The 16,776-nt window shown below is 43.8% G+C and overlaps 1 protein-coding gene across 2 annotated transcripts in view; it reads right to left on the bottom strand.

The window, feature by feature from the left end:
• Positions 1-3,315: 3,315 nt before the first annotated feature.
• Shq1 (SHQ1, H/ACA ribonucleoprotein assembly factor) overlaps positions 3,316-16,776 on the bottom strand; it is a 97,148-nt gene continuing 83,687 nt past the window's right edge. For both annotated transcript variants that reach the window (XM_005383768.2, XM_005383769.2), the window contains exon 11: positions 3,316-4,616. In XM_005383768.2, the coding sequence (XP_005383825.1) occupies positions 4,067-4,616 (550 nt within the window). In that variant the 3' untranslated portion in view covers positions 3,316-4,066. The remainder of the gene's footprint in view (positions 4,617-16,776) is intronic.

The raw sequence follows: 16,776 nt of genomic DNA, 5'->3' as shown, positions 1-16,776 counted from the left end.
ACCATGCCCACAGCATGGCCCCACATTAGTCTTCAAGGATAATGGGAGAGGAGAGACAGAACATAGAAAAATAGGTCAGTGATAATGTGAACCTAGATGAGGCAGTGCTGTGATTCATTGATATAATTAATATTTCTATCTAATCTGCTGAACTGTGTAGACTTTTAGCAGCAGCCTGTCTCTGAAGCGATTAGCAAGGCTGACTCATTTCGCACTGCTGCTTCCCCCAGCGACCTGTTGGTAGGTAGTTAAACAGAGCCCTGCTCAGCTCTGGAAAGTCAGACAATAATAACCCTATGTTGTTTTAATACTTTCCAGCTTATAAAGGGTTTTGAACACAAAGTCTTCGTGTCAGGCACTGCATAACATTTGGTCAACAGACTGCATGTATGATGGTGGTCCCCTAAGAGTGTATCACCTAGCCACATAAGTATACTCTGTGATGCTGATGCAATCACAGAATCACCTAATGACGCATTTCTCAGAACACATCCCCCTCGTCAAGTGACTTATGACTGTAGTTCTACCCCATTTTCGAGATGAAGGCAAAGGTTTGGGGTCTGGAAGACCCGCTCATGGGCCAGCTACATCTGAGCCAAGCTCTGAGACCCTAGTATGTACTCTCACACTCAAAGCCTGGGTTCTTCCCGCTGAGCGGTGACCAGGTGGCACCGAGCTCTCCTTGTTCTTAGGGCTCTAGTAAAGAAGCACATGTGGTTATAGGAAATCCCTAAAGTTGCCTGGCAGGTTGTCTAACTTAAAAAAATAAAAGCCAGTACCTGTGGATGTGTTTTGGGTTACAGAGGGAGTGTAGAATGGTGTTCTCAGCCCACGTTGGACAAAGACTGGGTAATGTGATAGAAAGCTTTCAGCCCCCCATGAACAAAGAGAGGATAAGAGAGGGTGAAAAGTATACCCTGGACATGCAGTCTGAAGTGCAGACGCTCACAGCGTCTTCAATACTCCTGAGAGCTGTTTCAAAGCCCGTGGCTTTGAGGATATCCAGGGAGGATCACATTTGCTCATTCTTTGAGGAAGGGAATTTTTCTAAGAGAAGTCTTGGTGAAGTAGATTCTGTCAAGACTCCTTAGGACAGAAATTGATGAAAGGAAGAAATTTTCCATGGCTTTAAACTATTAGACAAGAGTGTATTTGCTCAACTTGCTCGATTTTAGTAGAGGTAAATGACTGGAGTAACAGATAATGCTTTTTCAAACTGGCTGCAGGTAATGTATTACTGAGGAGAAATGCATTTTCAATGGTCATAGAAATTTCTGAGTTCTTCAGGGAGCCCGAACAAGGTCTTGAACACGTCGTGACCAAGCTGTTACAGTGTTCAGGAGTTAACATGCATGTCAAATGGCATAGTCACCCCAACGGTCATGTTAATACAAACTGGAATTTATATGAGAAATACAAATCCTTGCAGTCTTTCTAAGCCTCAAGTAAAAGGGATCGTACCCTTTCTTGGAATAAAAAGTACTGCTGAGATTAATGCAGATCAGATTTCATTTCATTTCCTCCCCAGAGCAAATTGGTTCGTCTCATTTGTTCATTCATTCCCCATACATCACGGAGTGCTGAGAATATGGCACTGGTGATCCCATGGTAACAAGATGCAACACAGCCCCACTCCCAAGAGCTTACACTCAGGTGGAAAAATGCACTTCCAGTCAAGATGGAGGAACAGGGACCAGATTTGCTCCCTGGCCTGGCATAACCAAAAAGAAAAAACAGGACCAATACATTAAACAGTGGTTTTCAAGATACTTACCATTCAGTGATGGCAGACTGATCCCGAGAGGTGGGAGGGACAATCTAGGCAGAACCAGTGAACTTTGGAGTCCAAGAGACAGGTGAGGGCTTCAGGAGACCAAGGCAGCTATGACTGCAGGGTGGGAGAGGCTGCTGAGAAGAGAGCTGCCCAGGGAACCCTGGATATCTGGGGTTAGGAAAGGATATACCTCGAGTATTCAAGAGACTGGTTAGTGATGAGGGCTGGGGAAAGGCCCATCTGCCAGGATTAGAGGGCTAGCACTCAGCACTTGTCTTAGTTACTTTTCTCGCTGCTGGGAGATAATACCCAACACCCAAAGTTGAAGGAGAAAGTTTTATTTTGGCTCAGTTTGCAGAGGTTTTGGCCCACAGCTGGCTGGTCCTGAGGCAAGATGGCACGACAGAGGGGCATTACAGAGGAGAAAAAGTTCATGGTGCGCAGAAGGCAGCAAAGTAGCAGCAGGAGACTTAGAAGGAGGTCTTCTGTCACTTTACACTCTATCCAGGCTGTAAACCTACTGACTGGTGTCATGCACAACCAGGGTGGGGCACCCTTAATCTCAGCATCACACACCATACACCCAGACACCTTTGAAACTCCCTACCTATGACTGCATGAAACTTTTGGGGGACACCTAGATACAAGTCACAACGGCACTCACACAAACATTACTTCTATCACCAGACTGGAAAAATTCATCATTCCTTGGGCTTGGGTGGAACACTAGGGAAAATCAATACTGATTAATTCTGGTGTAAAGTAAGCCTGATCTATACCTGCTTAACAAGGACTCACAGGGATCAAACTAGTTCAAGTCACTTAGCTGCACCTCAAAACAAGGGTAAAGGATATTGGTAGGAATACATTATTTAGCACTGAACAAGATAAAATCCAGAGTTTTAAAGATTACCAGGCATGCAAATAATCAGGAAAACATGATTCTTATTGAGGACTTGCATCCAGACTTTATAAAGAACTCTCAAAACTCAAAAATAAAATAACCTATCTTCACCAAAAACCTGGCAGAAGATTCAGACACTTCGAAAAGATATGTGGATGGCAAATAAACGTAAGAAAGATCACTGTAAGTCTTAGGAACATGCAAATCAAAACCACAGTGAGCTACCACTACACACCAGTTAGAATGGTGAAGATGGAAAGACTGACCACACCAAGTGACAAGCATGGGAAAGAACTGGGACTGTCACCTACGGCTGGTGGGATATAACTTGGTACAGCCACAAGGACACTAGTTCTGCAGCTTTTTAAAATGTTTTGTTTTATTGAGACAAAAGAGTCTTACTCCGTACTGCAGGCTGGCCTTGAACTTGCTTATGTAGCCCAGGCTGGCCTTGAACTCAGAGCAATCCTCCTGCCTGAGCCCCCCACCCCAGTGTTGGGATTACAGTTGTGTGCCACACCTGGCCTTGCAGCTTTTTAAAATGTTAAGCATATATATATAACCTACCATGTGGCCCAAGCATTCCGCTTCCAGACATTTACCTTTGAAAAAGGAAAGCACATGTCCACACAAAGACTTGTGCACAAATGTTCGTAACAGCTTTATTTGTAACAGCTCTAACCTGGACATGACACAAATGCCCATCAGCAGGTGAGCGAACAAATCTATTCAATGAAGCAGTATTCAGCAAGGAAGAGAAAAAACAAAACCCTTGGGATGGATCAACCTCAAAATACAGTGAAGTAAGCTTGAACAAAGGAGTACAGATTGCATGAGTCAATCTATATAAAATTCTAGGAAATGCAAACTACAGTATAGGGACAGAAAGCAGCTCAGTGGTTGCCTGGGGGATGCAGGTGGGTGGCCTCTGGCCAGGTGGGAGGGGAGGATAACAAAGGGAGACAAAGAGACCTGGGGACGGAGGGAAGTGCATTACCCTGGCTGCGGTGTGGTTTCACCTGCCACAGTCATACGCCAACACTCATCACATACACATGTCAAGTATGACCACTTTCCTGTAGATCAGGAACACCCCTGTAAAGCTAAAATAAAAATATTAATGAGTTCATACTAACCTCTACAGTCTAGAGATTCTGAGAGAACTGCTATTTTCATCTTTTAAGTATCAGCTGCTCTTGGAAAAAGTACATTAGAACTTTATTTTTCAACTTATTAACAAGGAAACCAAAAGGTACAAACATACCACAGGTATAAACTATAAAACAATGTTATACAAAGAAAAGCACAGAGGGAAAATGAGTTCTAATTCAGCAGATGAAACCACAGCTGATCAAATTCCCTACCACGAACAAAACCATGTGAGTCACTCATTCAGCATCTGTCGCCTCTTCACTGTCCTGCACACGGCTGCGGCTCCCAGCAGGGGCGTCCTCAGGCAGGGACACCTGAAGTGTAGTTCTCAGCTGCTCCTCAAGCTCCTCTATCAGAGGCCCGCGGGCGCCGGGAGCCAGGGCCATGGCCTGAGGCTTTCCCTGGCCGGTGGAGTGTGCGCAGGCCACACCATGCCCCACAAGCAGGGCACTGCTCGCTTGGACAAAGGGGCCTCGCAAAGTCATGGGCGTACACTGGCTCCCGCTGAGCTCCTCGCACTCTGAAGCAGAGTCTTCAGTGCCTGATGATGCAGCGCTGTCTGATTCCGATTCCGATTCCGATTCCGATTCCGATGCCTGTGAGTCACCTGCCTCAGGACCAGAGCCAAGAGTCTGTGTGGACACAGAACAGGCCACTCTCCCGGCAGTTTCCTCCTCCTGGACAAGACGGGCTGCTGCTTCCAGCTCTTCCAACTCTAACCCCAGCTGGGCCTTCGTCAGGGAGGCTTCTTTTAAGGCTCTGGCAAGAGTGCTCAGTTTTTTAGACCTTGAAAATGATTTTAAGAAGAAATATTAGTACTGTTCATTAATTAGTCTGAGAGCAACAGAGTAGAGAGTTAAAAAAAAAACAACAACAACAACTGAATCTATACTTCAAATGCACACCAGGTTAAATTTCCCCCCAAAATCAAACATATGTATGTTTTTAAAAATGACTATTAAAGCATGTTAAGCAACATACCTAGGAGATTTTCTTTATGATCTTAGCATGAGGAAGACCTGTCTATGGCTCAAAATCCAGAAGTTGCAAAAGAAAAGTTTAATAAATTCAACAAAATAAAAATCGACAACTTTTGCACGGAAAAAAGAAAACCATCAGAAGTAAGGTCAAAAGGCCAATACAAAATCAGCAAAAACATTTAGAATTTGTATCACAGGCCATGGTTTAGTTCCCCTGACAGAATTCCTAGAAATTGATATAATGGTCTAATAGAAAAATGAACAAGTGATATGAGCAGATAGCTGTCACAACAGGAAACACAAATGATGTATTTTAAATATATGATGTTCAACTTCACATAAGGGAAATACAGAGCCAGGCATGGTGGCCCACGCCTGTAATCCTAGCACTCAGGAGGCTGAGGCAGGACTGTTGTGAGTTTGAGGCCAGTCTGTACTACACAGAGTTCAAAGCCAGCCTAAACTATATAGTGAAACCCTGTCTCAAAACACCAGAAACTAAAAGAGAGAGAAATATTATTAAAGTCATTGGGACAGACTTTTCATTGGTCAGATTTGCATCCATCCGAACATTTGATCCATTCTGTTACAAGGCTGTGAGGCAAAAGGTGCTTACGGAGCTTTCTTGTGCTGCTGGAGAGAGACGACATCACCACAACTCCCGCAACAGAGAACTTGGTAATATCTTTCAGAATTGAAAATGTGTGGGTCATTGCCCAGCACAGGCATGTCTGGAAATCAAAGGCATGCAGCATATATGCCACGTGGCGTGGGTCTGAGGTTAAGTAAGTGACGTTGTTTCTAATACCCCCAAGTGGGAGACAATCAAAGGCCCCTGATAGGACTGGTTAAGTAAGTCGTGGCAAGTCCATACAAAAGAAGGCCTTCAAGTGAGCAGGGACTGTCGCTTTCCATGGACCAATCCAATCCAGAGCATGTGTCAATAACAACAAAGGCACACCATGCGTACCCGCTACCTCCCCTACACAGAGTATTTTTTAAAAAGGACAGACACAGAAGCATATTTGCCTTTCTGATATATGTATCTGCTAAGGCTTATATCTAGATGCACCATAGGTGAGCTTTCCAGACCTGGCTGGATCTAAGGTGTGTGGTACTAAGTTAGTCCACTGATTGGTTTAGCACAGTTCTGGGTATAGCTAATAGAACCCCACCCTGGCTGGGGTTGGTACCAATCAATAGGTTGATAGCCTAGATGGAATTTAAAGGCAAAAGAAGGAAGGGAGGTTTGCTGCTTGCTGCCTCCTGCCTGCTTTGCCGTGAACTGTTTCTCCTCAGTGATGCCCCTCTGCCATGCCCCCTGCCTCGGAGCCAGCGGACAGCTATGAACTGAATACGCCACAAACAGTGAGCTAAGTAAAACTGTCCTGCTTTACTTGTGGGTGTCAGGTAATTTGTCTCAGCAACAAAAAAAATGACTAAGACATATCAATAAATGCTGGAAAATGACAGAAAACAGTAGCTTATGTGGTGGGAGGGTAGGCCTAGAAAGACAGAAAATGACAGAGGAGCTTTATCATTACACATTGTTGTTTTTTTGTTGTTGTTTTTTGTGTGTGGTCCTGGGGACTGAACTAAGGTCATCTGCACTGAGCTACATCCCAAGTCCTTTTTTTTTTTTTTTTTTTTTTTTTGGGACAGGGTCTCATTGAGTGGCTAAGTGGATGGACTTGAACTTCCTGTCTTCCTGCCTCAGCCTCCCAGAGTGCTGGGATTACAGATGAGCACCACCAAGCCCAACTATATACTGTTTTCTTAACCACATGTAAATGTAGTATCTGCTCAGTATTTTAAAATGTACAAACAGAAAACCAAACAAACAAAAGCTGTACCAGAAATCATTATAGAACGCTTCAGAGGACATTTTTCTCTAACTTATCTGCTAAACTTGTAATATTACATTAGACACGTAAACTATTTCATTGACTTGGATACACTGAGTTGTTCGTGTTCCAAAAGAACCAACCTAATCCAGATTGCACTTCTCCAAAGACTGACCTTTTACTATGCTAAAGAGGAAAACCAGATGTGAAAAAGAAAAACGTAACAGTTAATGAAAATATAAACATGCTGACAAGGTTTCACGCTCCCCTAAGTCCAAAAATTAAATGACTGGACAAAACATTGAGTGGCTTTGAGAAGGACTGGATAAGGGTGTGCTCACAAGATAAATTCACTAGCAACAGCGGAGGCCACCTCCTCATACCGAAGAGCCCGGCTTCACCTCGGCGGGGTTGACCTGAACGGATGCTGCAGTGAACACTGAAGGTGCTCTTTGCCACCTGCGTGCCTGCCTGCATCCGAGATCCTGGCTTTGTAAATGGCTAAGGCTGAGCTGTGCCGGGAGGCGCCGCCTTTCCCTACCGCCCCTTCCCCATGGAATGAGGACACAGAAGCACCCCTGGTGACCTAGAATGGAAGACAGGCAGAGCTGAGTGAGTGGCACAAAGACAGTACCAGTGTTGACGGGCAGCTTTCTCTTATGCCAGTAAAGCTGTGGGTGCCAGTGCTGGCATTTCAGGAAGCTTAGGAAAGGGGAGGTGGTTTGGTAATAAGCATCGGGTTAAATAACCCTTAGTTGCTGCAGGGTGATGAGGCCCACCATCTCCCAAGTGAGGGGACGCGAAGGATTAAATAAATGAGACAAGGGAAATGATTTCAGGGCTCCAGGAGGGACTAACTCTCTACAGTTTCAATATTCTCTGAGTTTAGCCAAAGACTTCTCTGGGCGGCCCGTATTTATTTGGTTTACAAACAAAGGAGGGGGATACTTAAGAAAACGTGGGAATCTGGGCAGGCCTTTTCCAAGTAATATATTATGTTAATTTAGGAGAACTATATTATCTCCAGGAAGGCCTTCACAGAAGCAGGAGTGAGATGCCTGCAGCTGCAGTCTCCTTGTAGTTAATTGGGGTTAGAGCCAAACATCCTCAGCTGTGGCCTTTTCTTGTCCCTTGAAGCATCACAGCTTCAGAGGCCAATACAGGCCTCAGGGTGACCAGGGACTCACGGAGGTTTACTGACTATGAGTCTACTGCCCATCTTCAGACAAGGTGCCTAAGCTTCAGACAACTCACAAGTAAACACGGAAAGCCAATTGGTCAATATTAAATCCAGCTCAGAGCCACTTTGTGGGGGTCTCCAACAGACGAGGAGAACAAGGTAAGATCAGGGGGAGTCCAGTAGCGATTCCCCACGGGCATAAATGCTGGCTGAACTTCTGCCGGTCTGAGGCATTTTAAAAGTACATATAATTAGAGTAAGAATACAACACAATTTGCATCCATGTTTGTGATTACTGTAGGTGATATCCATTTATTCTGAAATTTAAACTACCAGTGGTCAGTCAGAGATGGAGAATAAGTTTAAAACATCCCCCGCCCAAGGCCTAGCCAGCCTAGGAACTGATTTCCTGCCACACTTCTGACGGGCATGCTCTCTGGGGAGAGACACGCAGCTCTAATGGATAAAGAATGACAAGCCTCAGAAAGAGAATTGTGTCTCTTATTAAACTACATTAAAAATAAGGAAGTAAAAGCTTTTACTTGTGACTACATATCCCATTTTTAATAGTCGTATTTCCAACAGCACACAAAAGATGATGTAAGAATCTTGACTGGATCTGGAATGTGCCCCCAAAGGCCTGTTTGTTGAACACTTGGGAAACGGTGGGACTTCCAGGAGATGGGGCCTTAGGGAAGGGCAATGCGATGTGCCCTGAAAGGGGACGCTGGGGTCCTATGTCCTCCCTCCCTCTCTATGTCTCTGTCCCTCCTTCTGGGAACCAAGAGGGCAACAGGCACCTCCAGCCACACAGTCCCACCATGATGTCTATACTGCTACAGGCACAAAGTAACAGATCCAGGTGGCCATGGGCGTTGAGCCAAAAACCCTGTCCTGCTTAATTTGGAGGTGATTATTTCAGGAGTTGTACTACAGTGATGGAAAGCTGACCAAGACAGTGTTCCACAAGCATCATGGTGCTTGTTCATGGTGCTGATGAATCGGTTTCAGTATTCTCCCTATGTTACTGGTGAAAAAACAGAAGCTGAGGGAGAGGGCGGGAGGTGAAAGTGCTGCTGCAGGTCCCCAGCTAACCATGGCAACACAAACCATAGGACTTCAGCTCGTCCTCCTCTACCACAGGGCCTCCCACGACACCCAGGCTCAGGAAAGTTCTGTTTCATGGGCCACAGTCTTTATTTCTCCCCAACTTGAGCTTCACTCAGTGTTTTCCAAATGAGCAAGTTCTGACTTACACAAGACGCAGAAGTCTCGAAAGACACTACGACTAACACCTTTAGCATAGCAACATTAAAGATAGTTTTAACTACAGAGGAAACATTTGAATTATTTTTGTGAGTATTGGGCTGGTGGTATGGCTTGGTGGTAGAGCACTTGTTAAGCATATGTGAAGCCCTGGTTCAATACTCAGCAACACACACACACACACACACAATGTATTTTTGATAAAATTACTGATATAGATTCTTTAATCCTCAAGTTGGAAATATTTGGATTCTGTTACCGTCTACTGTATAAATGCTGCATCCTAACTGTCTTTGGTAATTGCACAACTGTAGAACTTCAAAGGTCCTCATCTATAATCCTGGCTCTTTGCAGAAAGCAAATCCACAAATGGTGGGGCTAAAAGGTGTCAACTGAAATGGGCAGGAAAGCACCAATGACGATTCCTGTGACCCAAACTGGAACATGTACCCGTAATCAGCTGATGTGAAAGTCTAGACTTCGGCAAAAAGTTTCTCACCTTCAGCATTACGTTACACTAAAGGTAACTGTTTATGTAAGACTTTTTATGAGTACATATTTGCAGTGCATAATGAATACATTCACCTGAAGAGTTGGTACATGTAAGATGTTAAAAGAAAACAATTATATGTTAAGTTTTGGTCCTTCACCCAGCCAATTCATTTCTATTTCTTCACATTTCACTTTTACTAGCTCAGGCTGGCTAGTTTCCTGATTAACACTGAAGTTCTCGAGACCAGACTGGGCAACAAAGTGAGCTAAAGGCCAGCCTGAACTGCACAGTGAGACCCTGTCTCAAAAAGATAAAAAACAAAACAAAACAATAGCACTGAGGTTCTGACGGAAACTCTTAAGTTACAGAAGCAGCATTCTCAACTCTTCAGGCTAAAAAGTGATTAAAACTTTCAAACTAGCACTGGTACAGAATATGACCAAAGGGTCTAAGGAATGAAAACTCGGTTTGTTGTTATACAATTATTTTAAATAGATATAATTTAGCAAGAAATGAAATTATTCCTTTGTGGAAAAAGTAATGAAAACATGACAGGGCAACCATTTCGTTTTCCAACCTCTGGTACAACTGGAGTTGGTTTTCATTGGCTACTCCCCGTAAATTCTAGAATGTACCTCTGTAACGGTATTACCACTTCAGAAAGCAACTCATTTAAACTAGCCAGTGGTTTTTCTGACCTGGTTAGTCAAACAGCATTAGTAGGGCCAGGGATATAGCTCAGTGCCACAAGTGCCTGCCTGGCAAGTGCAAGGTCCTGAGTTCGATTCCAGGGACCAAAAAACAAAAATAGCATTAGTAGATAACTAGGTATTCCTAGTTTTTTGATATACTCAAAAACACACATGCTGAGTCACTAGTCATAGTTATAGTATGTATTTTTATATTTAAGAATACCTCATCTGTTAAGAATATATTTCTTTCATACAAAGTGATTTAGTACAGTATTTAAGACCTGGCAATCGAACCATAGTAATGTTATATTTTAATAAAGTTATGCCCCAAACAAGTTTTTCTTAGAAAATTACTGGAAATGTAATCTTATCATGTAAATTTTTAAAAAGGGGTTTTCATTCTTTTTACATTTGTGAAATAATATCCTATTTGGAGGACTTTTTTTTAAAGTAAAGATTGCTGACAAGTTACAGTAACTATAACTAATGTGAAAGAGTAATAGTCACGGCTGAAAATACATTCCTTGACCAAGGCTAGGCCGAAATTAAAATTTCCTCAGTTATTTTGCAGCTGGTGACTGAGTCTGGGGAGGGGAGAGGAATTCATAGCCTCACGGAACAGCCAAAACAAAGTGCAAAAAGAGGCCTGAAATGTAGAGGGGGAAAATCGCAGGTACAAATGGAAAGCATATATCCTGTTTCTTGCTATAGTTTGTCTTAAACCATCAATCAACTTTTCAGCACTTCCTGCAATAGCAGGTCCACTATAAATCTCCTAGTAAATGACTAGGTTTCACTTCCTCTGCCCAAAGCCAGGAGCCTGCCAAGCCTGACACACTCAGACGAGAGCCGGCAACTGATAATGTAGGAATCACATATTTTCATATTGAGTGATAGCGTTTACTGGCTAACTTGGCCAGGACACTATGGTTTTCATAGGCTCTCCCCCACTCCACATCCCACACAACCTCAGGTTCTATCTGAGGCCAAACAGTAATTCTTTGTAAATGGCACTGATGATAATGACATGCTATTACTTCTATCTACTGAAACCTCAGGGTCCTCTACCCCAAACACGTTTTTATAGCTGGATCTGAAAGGTAATGCATTGGCTTTAAGGAGAAGTTGTAAGGAGAAATTCCTCCCCTGCTCCCCCGCTTGTAATAGGGATGGTACCCAAAGACAATTTATCATTGAGCTATATCCCCAGCCCTTTTAGTTCTTGAGACTGAGCCTTGCTAAATTGCTCAGACTAACCTTCAACATCTGCCTTGGTTTCTCCAGTAGCTGGGATTATAAGTGAGCACCACAATGCCCAGATGAAATTCCTATCCTGGCTCTGGGAGTCGCCATGAAAAAGAACTACCAGCAGATGCAGATTAACACAGAATTCTCTGCGATTACCCTGCAACAGTGAAGGCTATTTCCACACCAAACTTTAACAGAACCATTCAATCCCTTTGAATAAGACACTACTAATTTAATACAGCACAGACTGACTGATTTAAGCCATATTCAGTTTGTGCCAATGGAATAACTGCTCATCCAATGATCAACTGGACTTTAAGCCACTTTACTTTCTATATGTGAATATGTTTGTAAACTCAGTTTTCTCTCAGTTCACAATTACATAGCAACTCCCGGATTTTAATCTTCAAATAATAAGCAGCTGGGCTTCATCCTTAAAAGCCAGGTAACCAGAAGGTTTACAGTGGGCGGCGAGGGGTGGGGGTAGGGGGGTGCCGAGCCAAGAGCAAGGACACGGCTCTGGCACTAGTTGTTCCTTTGGAAACAGCTTGTACACAAACATGCACACACGTATGCACACACCCACCCGAACACATTAACACACTCACAAAACACATCCATTTGTACTGCAAAATAAATGATTTATGTTTAAAAAAAATGCCATGCAGATTCTAAATACTGAGGCAGCTACCTGAACAAATGAATGAAGGTTTAACCACCCAGCCAGAGAAGCATCATTTGCCTCTTCACAGACTGCCGGTTGAGAAGTACACAGGCAAGAGTGACGACCAGGTTAAGGAAGGTGCGGCGTTCACACAAAACTGTTCAGAACAAATTCAGTCTATCCCATCTCTGAGACTTTTACATTCACACTAGACCAGATCAAATTAGCAAAAAGGGAAACGTGGGTCTCATGAATTCACCACGTTTCCCTCTACTCCCCCGCACTCCAGCAGAACTGCTTTCACTGAAATGTGCTTCACTGGCACTCGAGGCTGATTTAAAAGCTCTTGGATCACATGACTCAGAAGGTCTCCTTTTCCATGCTGCTGTGAAGAAATCAAATCTGTAATCCACCCAACATGATGCAGTTTATCTGTTGCTTCTTCTCACCTCTATTTTCATTGTTTTACCATTTTTATTCTTCTCTTACCCTCACTTCTTTTTTTTTGAGACATAGTTTCACTATGTAGTTTGGGATGGCCTTGAACTCATGATGTACCACAGGCTGGCCTTGAACTCGCAGCAATCCTCCTGCCTCAGCCTCCCAAGCACTGGGATTACAGGCATGTGCCACCATGCCTGGCCTTTTACCCTCACTTTTAATTATGTCCCGTTGTTTTTACACAGACACCCATGGCCAGAGAAATGGTTAAATAATTTCTGGTAAAAAGGAAAGGATAACTCATGAATGAAACCGAATAGCTCCCTAAGTACCAACAGCAACAAAAACGTTTTGTGGGGTAGGAAAGGGTATGGGGAAATTGGGAACTAAAAACATAAGGCAGTGGTGGCAAACCTTGTAGCGCTTTCCCTGATACCAACAGCCTGCTGCAGCACATGCGCCATATGCTCCCCACCACTGATCTAAGGCCAAGATAAAGCTCTTCCCTTGTAGTGACTCCAGGAAGCCAGGTATTATTTGGGTATGTTAGACTTGAACAAGGCTGAAAACACTTCCCTGCTTCACCTATGTGAAAGGGCAAGCAGTTATTTCATGATGGCTGTTTGGATTCAATTAAACTGAGTGGAGGCTGAGCAACAAGATGAAGGCGGTACTATGAAGGTGGCAGCAGAAGGTACTTTGTGTTTAACCCCCTCCCCCCCAAGTACATTGATGTTCTAATCCCTGGAACTGGCAAATGCAACCGTATTTCGAAACAGGGTCCCTGCAGAGACAGTCAAGTATGAAGTGAGAGGACAAAGGTGCAAGGTAGACCCTGCTCATTTACAGAGTCGTTCTGCCCTTGCTGGGAGGGGCAGTTGGGAGAGATTGCTCAAGAATGAGCTTTAGGAAAAGGGCAAGAGGAATGCACTCAGAAACCATGCCCACCTACCAGCCACCAACATCCAACTTCCTACTGCGTCCCCACTGTACTCCCCAAGCAGCAACGTTACCTGCTGTGTTCCTTTGGAGGGCTGAATGCTCTTGTGCCAGTTTGTTGGGAGATTTTGTTTAAGGTTCCCTAAAGAGATCTCTAGGAATTGATGCTGGGAGTCAGAATGCTGCAAAAGTACTGCTGAATGAATCAAGCCACACACAAAAGAGTACATACTACATTTACTATCTCAGCTACACAAAGTGTCTCTAAGGCACAACTCTTACTTGGGGTGCTGGTATCACATGGTGTTTCACTTTAAGAGAACTCATTATTTGTATATTTATACTCTGTGCATACTCCAATAAATATTAACTTAAAACCCCATGGGTCCTGGTAAAGGAATTCCAGGCTCCTGGAGGAGACAAGCTCTGCCAAGGGGATGGAGCCAAAGAGAGGAGGAAAGTCTTCAGGATGATGGGACCACAGAGTCAGCTTCCTGTCAGCAAACTGTCAGGATTTCTAATACTACAGTCCTCATGCCAAACTTATTTTTAAAAGGCAAGGCGAGTTCCAGCAAACATAACAAGAATCTTAAAACTCTGCTTAGAGACAGCACCATTAGCCCTTTCTTTCAATCCCTGGAACTGGCAAATGTGACCGTATTTCTGGTAGATGTGAAAGGGAACTGACAGATGTGAAAGGGTTTTCTCTGTACCAGCACACAGCTCAGTGCTGTTGAGGTTATTCCTGCATCAGTCAGCTTTCCATCACTGTGACAAAGAACCTGAGACTAGTACTTTCAAGGAGGAAAGGTTTATTTTGGCTCATGGTTCCAGAGGTTCTAACCCATTGTCAGCAGATTCCACCACTTTTAGGCTTGCAGCAAAGAAGCAACACTATGGCAGAGGATGTGACAGAAAGAGGAGAAATGCTTGCCTCATAGCAGCCAGGAAGCAGGAAGAGGGAGAGGGCAAGACAGAAGGGGGTTAGGACAAGATATACCCTTCCAGGTTACACTTCAGTGACCTGTTTCCTCCAACCAGGCCTCACCTCTCACAGCTCATTCAGCAGATTAATCCACTGACGAGGTCAGCAACCGCATGATCGGATCACCTAAAAATCCCACCTCTGAACATGTGAGCTTTTGGGGGGACATTTAAAACCCAAACCATAGAATTTCTAAGGCTAAAGCACTGTCCATGGGTCATTTTAAATATCACTTTTAAAGGCATTTAGGGCAACTAGGATGTTTGACCTACAGATCTATGGCAGTACTTCCTGAACTACAATAAGAATTACTTTTTTCTTTCTTTCTTTTGGTTTTTCTGAGATAGGGTCTCACTTTCTAATTCAGGCTGGCCTTGAACTCACTGTGTAGCCCAGGCTGGCCTTGAATTCATGGTGATCCTCCTGCCTCAGTGTCCCAAGTGCTGGGATTGCAGTACATGTTACCACATACCACACCTGGCTCTATTATTTTCAATACTGTTCTATGCCTCTAACAGTTCCTCTTATCTAACAAAAATCTAAAAATGAGCTACGAGGGGTCTTGATGCCACCTGTATGACTATTTAAAGGGAGCCACTTTATCTCATTTGTGTGCTATAAAGTAAAGCTCACTATCTCAAAAGTTTTTTTCTTTTTATTAAAGAAGGGTGTTATAATTTGTGAGACCCCATTCTTCATGTACAATTGGAATTAAAAACGTACACAATTACAGAAGAAAAGCCGCCCTCCTCTAGGAGGAGAAAAGGTAATTACGTCGGCCTTTCAGGTGCTTTGTGCATTGCTACTACTATGGCTGTAAGGACCGCAGCTCTTTGGGTTTATTCTGTTTTGATTCTTAGCACTTTCATTATTATTTCCTTAACAGAAAAGCATGTTTTATTAATATATTTTCTGTGAAACAACAGTTGATTTAGACAGTAGAGTCAGAATTTCTTTTCAAACAAAATCTGAAATCCAAGGGATCAGTGTATCTAATAAATTCTGCCCATGTACCTGCTGACGCATGCAGATGTACATGTAATAGACTCAGTGTGTATTTCTTACATCTACAGTGAGGTGTTGAGATTAATGAATCATTTACTTTCATTTTTCAAGCTTCCTCTTTATAACCAGAGAAACTGTTCTCAGCGCTCTCTGTGCCTACCCTGGGGCTTTTTCTTCGGCATGTTGTCCCCTCAGGAGCTGTGCCATCAGATTATGTCACTTATTTTTTACTCTCATCAACCAGAGGCTATAACCATGTATGCCTCCAGCTAATTTTCTTCTGAACCCTCAGTTCTCTAAAATAAAATTTCTACAGAAAATCCCTACATCTTCCTGTAGGTCAGTCATGCCTCCTCTGAACCTGGGCCTGGCTGAGCTTCCAAAGTATGACCGCCCCCCCGCATTGTAGAAAGGGAGGAATTCAGTACATGTCATACATGACTCACTCCAGCAGCATTCAGTAATCAAATGCACTATTTCAGAGGCCGGGTGTACAATTAGTCACCCCAAGATTGTGATGAGCCAGATGTCATCAAATGGGCTCATTCCAGTCAGGCTTCTTGCCAAGTGCTTTGCAAACACTTCTGTCTTCAGAGCTTCCTGGCTTTCCGAGGTTGTGCAGTGGACCTTGTCGGTCTCTGGGTATACCCTGGGGAGGAATGGTGGTGGGTATGAGGAAAATAAAAACAAGAGACAAGAGCTGCGGTCAGGTGGCTGCCTCTTACCTGATGGGAAGCGGACTGCACAGTAACAGTAAGGGCATTTATTTATACTCTCGCAAAGTTAGTATCAGGAGGAGCAATGTTGCCTAGCGACTAACAACTGAAATTGTCCAGGCAGGATGGTTTTTTTGAAACTGAGGCAGGTTGACTGCTTGTGGCACTCTAGCTCTGTTCTGCTCTCACACATGACCAATTTCCAGCCCCAGCCGCTCCCAGCAAGGTTGTGCAGTAGGACTGGAAGCAATCAGAACGAGCTGCAGCTCTTCAGCTCATGCTTCAAAGGTCCAAGGCCAGTCTTTCGGCAACTAAATATCGACCATCAGCAACATGCTCGGTTTGGTGGATGTAACGGTAAATACAAAGCATAATCTCTGATTTGAAAGACCACATCATCTACAGGAGAGGTCGGCAAGGAACAAGCCAGGACACCACGGCACGGGAGGGCACAGAAAAGCACGACGAATAGGGAGGCCTGGCCCTGTGAAGA

This window comes from Chinchilla lanigera, unplaced genomic scaffold, assembly GCF_000276665.1.
Source record: "Chinchilla lanigera isolate Chin_1 unplaced genomic scaffold, ChiLan1.0 scaffold00020, whole genome shotgun sequence".
NCBI classification, from domain to species: Eukaryota; Metazoa; Chordata; class Mammalia; order Rodentia; family Chinchillidae; genus Chinchilla; species Chinchilla lanigera.
The sequence above is the reverse complement of the archived record's forward strand: the minus strand, read 5'-3'. Positions and strand labels throughout refer to the sequence as shown.